This window comes from Athene noctua, chromosome 13 (genome assembly GCF_965140245.1).
Source record: "Athene noctua chromosome 13, bAthNoc1.hap1.1, whole genome shotgun sequence".
In the NCBI taxonomy this organism is placed as follows: Eukaryota; Metazoa; Chordata; class Aves; order Strigiformes; family Strigidae; genus Athene; species Athene noctua.
Window position 1 is genome coordinate 1586956 of NC_134049.1, and position 11635 is coordinate 1598590.

At 39.9% G+C, this 11635-nt stretch overlaps 2 protein-coding genes across 4 annotated transcripts; one reads left to right on the forward strand and one right to left on the reverse strand.

Annotated features, from left to right (window-relative positions):
- The first annotated feature begins 1636 nt into the window (after positions 1–1636).
- On the forward strand, positions 1637–9814 carry DNAAF4 (dynein axonemal assembly factor 4). Of its 3 annotated transcripts, none has more exons than XM_074917208.1 (9): positions 1637–1768; positions 2301–2448; positions 2777–2910; positions 3900–4140; positions 4856–5001; positions 5668–5777; positions 6464–6617; positions 7585–7690; positions 9012–9814. In XM_074917208.1, exons 1-9 carry the CDS (start codon positions 1646–1648, stop codon positions 9119–9121), a joined length of 1272 nt encoding a protein of 423 aa, XP_074773309.1. In that variant the 5' UTR covers positions 1637–1645; the 3' UTR covers positions 9122–9814. The 3 variants fall into 3 exon arrangements, with proteins under 3 accessions (XP_074773309.1, XP_074773310.1, XP_074773311.1); XM_074917209.1 differs by having other exon boundaries at positions 9020–9814; XM_074917210.1 differs by lacking the exon at positions 7585–7690.
- Positions 9815–11141: 1327 nt separating this feature from the next.
- PIERCE2 (piercer of microtubule wall 2) lies at positions 11142–11495 on the reverse strand. Its single transcript, XM_074916695.1, has one exon. The coding sequence runs from the start codon at positions 11493–11495 to the stop codon at positions 11142–11144; it is 354 nt and encodes a 117-aa protein (XP_074772796.1).
- Between the last annotated feature and the right edge of the window lie 140 nt (positions 11496–11635).

Here is an 11635-nt window from a genome sequence, read left to right on the forward strand (position 1 = left end):
GTTTATGGAGACATCAAGGTTTAAGTTTAGGCTCAGAACTGTAAAGCACAGAAGTCTCATCTGCTGTTGCTGCAGCTGACAGCAAGGCTCCTTATGCCATGGTGCACATCTACCGTGGCTGAAAATATATATCATGCAAGGTTTAAAAAAAATTTTAAAATCACATGTGCCAAAAATACCTAAAGCAGTTTGACTTCCAGTGAAATCTCTTTCCTCTTGTGCTTTTGAATGCTCTTGGAATGAGGAATTCAGTTCTCAGATTCCAGTCCATGCAAGCATTCATCAGATGATACTGATGTGGGTGAGCGAGGGTGGAGAATAACCCAGAAATCATATTAATTACAATGGGTTTCTTGCTCTGAAAAAGTTTTAAACCTCTGTGTTATCTACTTTTATATATATATTAAGGGTAACCCACTACCATTTGAACACTGCTTTGGAATATAGATAATAGAACGTAAATATTAAATATTCGGCAATACATGTAAGAAATCTTAACTAATGTGTGCAACGTTAAGATCAGTTTTTCTTGGTCGTATTTTAAAAGAAAGAAAAGAGGGAGAACTGGACTTGTTGTTTCTGGATTTTTTCCAAATAATTCTAAGTAATTGTACCCTTTTGAGAAACATACCTGAATGTTTATCCAAATGTGTTTGGCTTGCCTGCAACCCCCATTCCCCAGCAGCAGTTAGTTTCTATAGAGCAGACTTTATTTTGGCAGTTAGTGTGTTAGTGTTTGAGGAAGGTTGAGTAACAATGTGCAAATTACCTCCTGAGTGTTTGGCAAAGACGGTAAAACAGACAATACTGCGAGGCAATAGCATGGAGCTGCCGGTGTGACCTAATTATTTTTAGATGACATCTGGAAGCTTGAGTGTATTGCTAAATCAGTCCTCAGCTTTTAACAGTTTTAACCAGAAGTCGTCAAGCTAATAGCAGTTTGTCTCTATGGAAATGTATTTGGAGAATAAGAGCTGCATTCCTTCCCACTCCGCTTGGGTGTGAGTGACGAACACCAGAACCGTGCCTTCCCTTCGCTGGATGGTGGTAAGTCAGCCAGCCAGGACCTGCAGGAGGGTTTCTCTGAAGTTTTAGAAAGCCAGCAGCACTACGCGTTAGCTTAACTTCCTGCGCTCTGGGGCAGTTTGTGTCGCTTTAACCTCCGTTCAGGCCTCGCGGGAGAGCGCCTCACCCCCTGCCTCAGGCAGCCTGCGCCGCTCCGCCGCGGCCGGGGGCCTGCACCCCGCGTTCCTCGCCCCTCGGGCGGCGGGGCAGCCCTGGGTGCGCGCTGGGCTCGGTACCGGCCGGGCTCCGCACCGGGCCGGCGGCAGGCTCGCCGGGAGGCCGCCGCTCCCCCGCCGCGCCGCGGATCGCGCTGCTGTGGCCGCGTTCCGCGGCGGCGAAGGGGGCCCGCGGCCTGCCGGGGACTCGGCTCCGGCACCGCGGCGCCGGGCAGAGGGCGAGGGCGGGCGGCCCGCGGCCCAAGCTCCCAGCGTGCCCCGCGGCCCGCCCCGCGCCATTGGCCAGGGCACCTTCCGGCGGCAGCGCGGGGAGGGGCTTGACCCGGAAGTGCTCTCGGAGGCACCCGGAAGCTCCCCTGCCCCTAGCAACGGCGGCGGGGCGCCCGTAGCAACAGGCCGCAGCCATGCCGGTGTGGCTGCGGGAGTACAGCTGGCGGCAGACCGCCGCCGCCGTGTACCTCTCGCTGCCGTTGCGCGGCGTCCGGGCCACCTCCGCCAGCATCTTCTGCACGGACCAGTACTTGAAGGTGTCTCACGTCGTGCGGTATCGCCGCCAGGAGATGTGTTGTGCCCGTGGGCCTGGGGCTTGGTGATACTTTATAGCTCTGTTAAGGAGCACCCGCTCAATACACCATGGCAGCGCTGTCAAGTTTATAATCTTTTATATTAATCTGTAACCTCCCTTTATATGCTGCAGGCTGTTAAACATCCCACTAGGGTTAATGGCTTCACTACTTTATTATTCTCCGTACTAATGCTCTTGCTACTCAATAGGTGACAACTGCCCGTTCTCTACAAGTGGCCTGAATTAAACACATCTGCTTATATTATGAATAATTGTTCTAAATTTGAGGTCCACGGCTTCTGCTGCAGTGCTGAAGAACCAACTTTCTCAATCTCTTTTATCTAGTCTAATAAAATACATCAACTCCATATGGGATCCTAAGCAAAATAATTTTGTCAATAGCATGTGTTTCTTGAGTATTTGGAATATTTTGAATAAATTGAGATTTAATTAAGAATTGTAAATATTAGTACAAATCAATTATATTTTTATAGGTAAGCATCCCTCCCTTTTTATTTGAAGCCATTTTATATGCTCCTATTGATGACACAAATAGCACAGCAAAGATTGGAAATGGAATCGTTTTCTTCACTTTGTATAAAAAAGAAGTGGCTATGTGGGATTCCCTGACACTACCAAATGGTAAGTTCTGTGCCAAAACCTTACAATAAGCAATGTGAAACTTCTGCTGCTAGATGTCTGCTAAGTTAAACCTTGTTGGTTGTTGTTAAAAACAGAAAGTATATGAAAACAAAGAACATTACTGGCTAGTGCACACAAACCAAAACAATGTTTATTGTCAAAGTTACATTTTGTATGTAAGCAAATTTAAATTTCTTTAGAGATGTGCTTGCTAACAGACTGATTTGTGGAATTTGAACTATGTTGCGTTTTCCTAGACAAGGTAGCAAAAGGAATCCTTTTTTTTATGAGTATGGTACATAACAGTAGTTTTTGTGTGGTTTTTAAGCTAACAAGGAGAAACTGCAGTATCTAAGAGAGAATGCTGTTCTAAAAGCCCATGAAAAGGCAAAAGAGGAGACAGAAGCAAAAAAAGTTACAAAACAGGAACACAAAAAATATGCTTTGGAGGCCACAATGAAGGTAAGATGAGAAGGAACTCTGCAAGACCTGTAAACAATTACCAACTAATATGACAGCTGCTTGCTTAAGTGTACCTTAAAAAAATATGAACAGTACTCATTTTTATTACAGTAGTGGAGAACCGTGTTATTTCTTTGTGCTTAAAGCATATCTATTACCAAATATGAAAATGATACAGAAAAAATTCTTAGACGTTGCCCCGTTTTCCGTTAGTAATACGAGTGAAAGCTTTCGGAGAGGAGCTCAGATTTTTGTCAGTTGGAAGGAGACTATGGTAATGTGGTAAAACTGTCATCTTTTGGAGCCTTTGCATCAGCAAAAGTATTTAGTCATTTAGCACTGTCAAAAATACTGATTAATAATTATTCTTTAATATATTTTATAACAGACTTGCTATTGATTGTCTTTTGTGTGTATCTTTGTCATTCTGCATTTTATGCATATTTTAAGGTACATTCTTCAAAATGTTTATGTATATAAAAACTCTGGTCACTTCATTTGTGTTTAAAAGGATTTTGTAAGGTGTACAATGACATTTTAAGATTGCATGTACAGTTTGGACTGAAATGAAGTGCAATTAGTGACTTTCTTAGTAGCAACGCTGTACCTATTCTACCTGTGGAATAACCTCAAAGACAAGAGGCAAAATAAGAAAAAGTGTATTAAAATGAAGCCATATATTTTACATTTCTATATGTTCCGGAGATCTGCATTGGAATATGGCTAGAATTTTCATTGTTTATAAGTAAAGTTTATTTATGAATGTTTCTGGATCATACCTTAGTAAAACAGTTAAAAGATACGACTTTCAAAAGCTAATCAGAAATCTTTACTCTCCCAATCTTTTTAAAGCATCTTTCACAACTCTGCTTGTACAGTCACACTAATTATGATGTTATGCCTGGTATACGAAACCGGGAAAGTAATGGTGACTTAGTCATCTTCCTGTTGTCAGATGTTACATATCTCACAGTTTATCATTCAAACAGTTAGAAGAAGCAGAAAGAAAAAGAATTGAAGATCTGAAAGAAAAGGAGCGGCAGAAGGTCACTAAGGAGTTGGAGTTATGGAAAAAACAGCAAAATGATGCTGAGAAACAAAAGGGGGTACAGAGAGACGAGGAACTACCTCATGAAGTAGAGAAATTAAAGGCGAAGAAAAAGGAAAAAGTGAACAAAACCATGACTCCGAATGAAGGAGTTTCTAAGGCTGGACTCAAACCTACCAAAGGTTGTATTATTGAAATATATTTTATGCTTCTTTAAAGTATGGGTGTAACTTTATTCCTAGATGTTTCTAATTCATCTTTTATCTTTGTCTCTCTCTACTGAACTAATTCTTTTAGTGTGCAGTTATTCTCAGACAATTTATTGAGCTAAAGCATGTGAGTTCTTAGCTCTCGTTTAAGTCTTTGGCAGTACAAGGGCAGGTTTGTTCTAAGCTTTAGAGAAGTAAACCAGAAAGCCTTTCTGACAGTGTGAGAGTGCAGTTCATGTTACCCCAAGTTACATAACTGCTGGTTTTCGTAGAAATACACACTCTCTCTATCCCATGTCTTGGCCCCACAGAGAGCCAATTCAGGAAACTAAACCAACAGAAAATATTTCATTTTTGTTTTGTTTGTGTGTTTGGTGAGGTTAGTTTTAGTTCTTGCGGTTGCCCTGTCAGAGAATGATATAAATAACAGAGATAGTGGTGTGAGAGGAGTTTAAGTTTGTTTGTGACAGATAATGCAGCTAGTAAATAGATGGCACGGGACAGCAAGAACAAACGTTCTTTGACACTTCCCTTCAAAAGAACAAGCCTAAACCTTTCTCAAGCTATTAGAGGTTTAATTCTAATGTGCAGAATTTCTAAATTAGGTGTACTTTGGACTTAGGTAGAAAACCAGAAAAACCTTTTTTGCTTCATTTTTCATTTCCAGTACTCCCAATTCTTTTTATAGGTCATGGTTCCTGTAGTATCTTTTCAGAAAATTTAAAGGAAGAACAGTTACCAGCTCCTCGATCTGCTGCCACAATTAAAATCAACTTTACATCACGAGTTTTTCCTACAGCTCTGCGAGAATCTCGCGTTGCAGAAGAGGAGGAGGTAAGGTTTGCTCTCTGGTTTAGTATGATACTTCTGCTGTCTTCTAAGATGGCAAATTATTTACTGTGAATTCAGTAAGTTGACAAAAATGTTACCTGTGCCCAGAAATGTTACCTGTGCAATATTCTTATCTTCCAAGGGATGCAGTCTTATTTACATAAGATTTACACACACCCTTCTATATAAAAATTATTTTCACCAAGCATGTGATTATGCAGATTAATAAATAGCATGTTCCTTTTTTGGGGGAAGCAAAAAAAAAAAAAAAAAAAAAAAGGCAGCAATATTATTTGAATTCCTTGAAGTAGAAAATTTGAAATGTCTTTACTCTTATATTTCAGATTCTTTAAGTTCGGTCTTCTTAAAAAGAAGCTGACAGTTAGGTCTTTTGAGCTCTATTAAATGAGCATAAAGAGTTTAGAAATTCCAAAACAAGCAAACAAAAATGTATTAGTGATGCAGTAACCTTACTTCTCACATAGTAATAAAATATGTGGGGAAACTTGAAAGTTTTTCATATCTGACATTATTAAATATTTCTCTCTGCACACAATATGTGGCAAATACAATTCTTTTGGTAGGAGTGAGTGAAGAGATGAAAGCAAAATCCTTTTTTGGATTTGAATTTTTCTTCAGAAATAATACTTACACGTTGTATATCTACAGTGGCTACGTAAACAAGCAGAAGCTCGAAGAACAATAAGTGCTGATTTGTCTGAGCTGGAAGATTTAAAAGAAGAGGAGAAGAATCCAGATTGGTTAAAGGACAAAGGAAAGTAAGTTAGATTCCATTTGAAGGTGTATTTGAAATTAAATGTTAGTTATATGGTGTATGTCTATTGTTTAGTTTTGATATTTTGTGTTTACCTGAGGTACAGATGGTGAATGTCTATGTAGTAGAGAATTTGTTGACAGCTTATGGGGTTTGAATCTGATAAAGTAATGAGATGCAACTGCTGAGGCTCATGATGGACAAAATAATTTGAAAATATAATGCATCATTTTCTCTGAGGATAGTTAAGTCAATGCAATATTATACTTAGGTGGATTTCCTTGAATTTGCACTTTTTATTAAGAGGTTAAACATCTGTCTAAAACTTCAGGAATTTGATAAAAATATTGGTATGTTTATATAGCTATGTTATATAGAAAGGTTTGATCAGGCAATCATAATCAGAGACAGAGCTTTCAGAATTAGTCCTGTGTCTGCATAGATGTGGCTGCCTCTTACTGTTCTTCATTGCTTTTAAGCAGTGACTATTTTTATTGTGTGTGCTCTGTCAGCATTAAGTCTGACTTCCAGCTGTATTATTCTCAGCAAGGGCTATAAATGGCCATTTCCAAGGAAAAGCTCCTAAACCTTCAAATTTTTGAAAAGAAATTGTTAACAATAATTAGGTATTTATTTTGTGATTTATCACCTTGTTTAAAGTGCATGTCTCGCTTTTTGTTTTATACTTAGCAAAATGTTTGCAACGGGAAACTATCTTGCAGCTGTAAATGCATATAACCTCGCGGTGAGACTAAACAATAAACTCCCCCTACTGTATCTCAACCGTGCTGCTTGCCACCTTCAGCTCAGAAATTTACATAAAGCTATCGAAGATTCCTCTAAGGTATAAGTATTTCACTTCTCTGCCTGTCAGCTTAGACATGATTGTGACGTATTACTGTGATGCGTCTGCTTCAAGCAGATCTCTAAATACTTACTAGTGCAATTCCAAATTTTTAAATTCAAAATTGATGTAATGAAGTCATGGTGAAATGTTAAAAATTGGCAGTGATTAATTAATGAACTTTCAGAAATTTAAAACAAAGCAACAAAAAACCCCCTAAACCATGCTTCCAGACATTTGGGACGAATGGCCCTAAGTCCATGCAGTACGTGTTTCTATAAACCTGAAAAGAAAGACAACTTTGAGCAGGAAAGAAAAGAACATATACACAGATACCTTTTGTATTATGTTGTGGTGTTCATTTGGTGGGAAGGAAAAAGGTGGTGGTGATGGGGAGGATACCTTAAAAAAAGAAGGGCTTTATCATCTTGATGTTTTAGGAGCCATTATTTGTGCAATGAGAGAAGAGCTATCTCAAATGGCACCTGAAATAATTTGGAGAAAGTTTTCCCAGAGTTGTTATTTTTTGAACTAATAAGTACTTGGGGCTTGAAACTTGTTTTTTCTTTTCTTTTTTTTTTTTTCCCTAGTAATTACTACTACAACACGTGCTTTTTTTTAGGCTGCCTTTTTTTTTTTTTTTTTTTTTTTGGTAACATGCTGTGGAATATCATGTATGAAAATAAAATACATTACTTGACTGTAATAAACATTTAACACAGTATTTGTCAGTTTTTAGCCATGGCAATGAAACTGTATTTATCAAACTGTGGGGTGACAAATCTTAATGACTAGATTCACAAGCCATATAGCTAAATTTGAATAGTTATTTTCTATTTCTCTTTGAATAGTTATTATGTTACTGCATAATAATAGGAATTAGGGGAGAGCAGTGTGTGTAAATGAGAAGAAAACAAAATTATGGAAAATCTACCTCTAAATATTTTGGGTGTTTTCATTTGTAAAGGCACTAGAACTGCTGACACCACCTGTTCGTGATAATGAGAATGCCCGAGTGAAAGCGTATGTGAGACGTGGAACAGCGTTTTGTCAGCTGGAATTATACGCTGAAGGTGAGACCTTGGTTTTGTGAAAACAGGCACATGGATTTATAGTGACATTCAGGTAATTCTGTTTAGCACAATGAGAGTGCTCACACCTTTAATTTTTCAAGAGGGACGTTAAAGGAGGCCTGGACAACCTATGTTTCTTTTGTTACAAGCCTTCGTACCACATTCCCTAGTTTTTAAATTTAATTTACTGGCTAATTGCAATTCCACTTGAAAAAATCTTTACAAGTTTTAAGAAAAATGATTACTCCTAATTTAAGGAGTTTTTCTATTGAGGAAAAGGCTTCAGTGAATTGTGTATCCTCTGTTTGGTCTGTTGGGTCAGTCCTTCTTGTGTGTAGTGGCCCCCGGCAGCTTGGTGGCCACAGAAGGTTTCAGTGAGGAATGAATGAGAGGTTGGAGATGCGATATTCACACTGGGAAGCGTTCCAATGCAGGATGCAAACTGATAGGAAACTAGGTTGCCCTAGTTTTTCTGTTCATGAAGCAATGTTTTATTGGTTTTGAGATTATATTTACAGTCTTTTCAACTGTGGAACACATTAACATGAAATACTTCTCAATTTGCTTGTGAAGTGCTTAGTAATGTGTCTTTGTAAAAGGATTTATGAAACCCGTATTGATGAGCAAAATGTTTCATCAAGTACATGTGATTTGTGTGAAAATAGCTGAATTAACAGGGTCCCTACTGAGTTCTCTGAGAGTACCAGTTCAGTTTTGTAAGGCAAATTTACAAGTGAAAGTCAATAATAGAAAGTGAAGAATATAAAAAATGTCAGTGTTGAAATGCGAAGCTTTTCTCATGGGTTACCTTTTTCTACCTATGAATCATTCCCTTACAGCTTCATTTGCACTTGGAAACCTTATAAAAAACACAATTAAACAAGATTTTATTTTACTTCCTGTATTCATGGTTTGTCTTTTTTCTCCCCAAGCTCCACTATTCACAATTCATGTCTTTTTTTTTCCTTGTTTTCATGCCCTTTCATTGTTACTCAATTTTACTCGTCTGCAGAACACTTTAGAACACTCCCCCATTCACATGTGCATGTATATGTGTATATATGTGTTTTCATGTTTCAATACCTGAAAATGTTTATGCAGTACAGCGTTTCCACTAAAACGTTTTGTTAAGTAATGTAAACAAAATATAAATTTATCTACTGACAAAGCCTAATGTAATTCTGATTCCGTCTTGCTCAACAGCAAAACTCAAGATCAATACATTGTGTGTGTGACTAGGGAGCAGTTATTTCCAGTTAGTTGCTAAAGAGGATGCTCTTGCATTATTGATTGACCTTCTTATTAAATGTATCTATATTAGGTCTCCAGGATTATGAAGCAGCTCTCAAGATTGATCCTAAAAATAAAACTATAGAAAAAGATGCTGAGAAGATTCGACACCTAATTCAAGGAACAGCACAAGAATCTTAATAAAAAAGAAAAAAAAAAAGCAACTTTTTGACAGGGACACCTTTTGAGGGCATCAGAAAGAATCTTAGTTCTCTTCAGTATGTTCTTAACTAGACATTTTTCTGTTTCACTCGGAACACCTACAGAACTGATAAAAGGTTGGATATATGAATTACTATTTTGGAAAGCATAGTGTTATAGCAAATACCATTAGATATATTTCATATCATTTTGATACGAAGTGGTCATATTTTTGCTTTCTGTGATATATTGGTGGGCTGAATATTAAAACATGCTTTTGGTACTTGATTTAAAGTTATTCATAACTAAATTAAATATTTGTTTGGAAGTATTTACTGAATCTAGACAGTTGGTTTTCAGACAACTTTGGTAGCTCCATATAGTCAGTTCCTGTCAACTTCTTGTTTTTCTGTTCTGCACCAAAGCGGAATGAATTGTGTTTCATTATGGTTTTATGCTTTCCTCTTTTCTTATTGTTCACAGTATTTGGCACATCTAAAAGTAAGTGAATTTAGATACTGTAATTCAGGCATCAAAATTGGGAAACCTCCACCTATTAGCATAGAGGTAGATGTTACGTACTGCAGAACATTTTTTTTAACATTAAGGAATATACGCTGAATGTTTCCAGACTATTTTGAAACATTTGTTTGGGCAGACCAAACAAAGGAATTGGAAAAATTATAAACCTGTAGTGTTGTATCATAATGGTAAATTAATCCTGTGATAAATAGTCCTATAGATGAATATCACTTCTTCCATCCTACTACAATTAGTACTCTTGCAGTGCAGTGCTGTAATAGCATATTCTATAAATCAAAACCATTGTTATTTATATGAGAATAGATATTTTTCTTGAGCTGGTGTTTTAATTGGATTGAGAGAAGTGTATCATCAAATACACACTTTCTGGAGCACCCCCCTGTGAGGACAGGCTGGGAGAGTTGGGGGGTTCAGCTGGAGAAGAGAAGGCTCCGGGGAGACCTTAGAGCGGCCCCCAGGGCTGAAAGGGGCTGCGGGAACGGGGGGAGGGACTCTGGATAAGGGGGTGTAGGGATAGGATGAGGGGGAACGGGTTTACATTAAAAGAGAGTAGATTAAGAATAAATCTAAGGAAGAAATCCTTCCCTGTGAGGGGGTGAGGCCCTGGCCCAGGTTGCCCAGAGCAGCTGTGGCTGCCCCCTCCCCGGCAGGGTTCAAGGCCAGGTTGGACGGGGCTTTGGGCAACCTGGGCTGGTGGAAGGTGGCCTGCCCGGGGCAGGGGGTGGGACTGGATGGGCTTTAAGGTCTTTTCCAACCCAAACCAGTCTGTGATGCCATGAAATGGGCTACATCCTTTTTGATACATCTTACTCAACACTGGTGCTGTTAGTTTTCTTCAGGGTAGCTAGCACGGGGCTGTGGTTTGTGCTGGAGACAGTGTTATAAGCCGGGGAGGGGCGAGTTCCTGCTGAGCAGGGCTCACACAGCTCAGGGCCTTTGCTGCTGCTCCCCCTCCCCACCAGCGAGGAGCTGGGGGGGACACAGCCGGGACAGCTGCCCCCAGGGATGTTCCAGACCCTGTGGCCTCACGCTCAGCACACGGAGCTGGGGAAGGAGGAGGAAGGGGGGTGCTGGCAGTGACGGCGTTTGTCTGCCCCAGTCACCGCTCCGTGGGACGGAGCCCGGCTCTCCTGGGGTGCCTCAACCCCTGCCTGCCATGGGAAGGGCTCAGGGAGTTCTGGGTTTGCTCTGCCTGTGTGCGTGGCTTTTGCTTCCCCTGTGAAACTGTCTTCATCTCAGCCCAGGAGTTTTCTGCCTTTTACCCTTCAGATTCTCTTCCCCATCCCACTGTGGGGGGAGTGAGTGAGCAGCTGTGGGGGGCTTCATTGCCAGCTGGGGTTCAACCCTGACAACACATCAAAATCAAAATAAATCAGATATTGACAGTTATTCCCAGAATGACTGAAATAACAGATTTATTTTCTTAAAGCTAGGTGTCTCATCTAAGTCTATGGAAAAAAAAGATGGAGATGTATTTTTAGAGAGTATGCTGGAAATTGGGGTAGTCGTATACCCTACTTCTGTCAATGGCAGTGTTTAAATAACTGTCTTGAAAGGATGCACAAGTCAGCATGTGTTTTGAAAAGGTTTGATCCACTGGATGATAAATACAGGGTACCATCTGCGAGATGGGTGGTATAGCACCATATTCACTTGAAGTTGTTTTGAACAGTAAAACCTGAGGCTTTGTCAAAGAACCGTTGGTCCTGAGTGTTTTGGGGTCCAGCATACAGGAGAACACCGGGTTGCCAGGGTTTGTGCAGAGAGGCAGATGAGGAGATTGGTTCTGCTCAGTGTTCGGACTTGATGGCAGTTCCTTGGCAGAAGTCATCTTCTTTCCCTATTAGGAGACATTTTAATTCAGCCTTTCAAATAACAGGGCAAAGCACTTCAAATCTGTTAAATGTTTGTGGTCAGAGCAAATGTTGCTCAAGATGTGTATTGAAATACAGGCACGGTGGAGAGTGAGGA

What these genes read in the sequence shown, in the direction of transcription:
- DNAAF4 (XM_074917208.1), top strand. Translation starts at nt 1,646, where the DNA reads ATGCCGGTGTGGCTGCGGGAGTACAGCTGGCGGCAGACCGCCGCCGCC. An exon ending in TTCCCTGACACTACCAAATG is followed by an intron (nt 2,449 to 2,776) that starts GTAAGTTCTGTG and finishes GTGGTTTTTAAG; the next exon opens with CTAACAAGGAGAAACTGCAG. An exon ending in CTATCGAAGATTCCTCTAAG is followed by an intron (nt 6,618 to 7,584) that starts GTATAAGTATTT and finishes TCATTTGTAAAG; the next exon opens with GCACTAGAACTGCTGACACC.
- PIERCE2 (XM_074916695.1), bottom strand. Translation starts at nt 11,495, where the DNA reads ATGACTTCTGCCAAGGAACTGCCATCAAGTCCGAACACTGAGCAGAAC.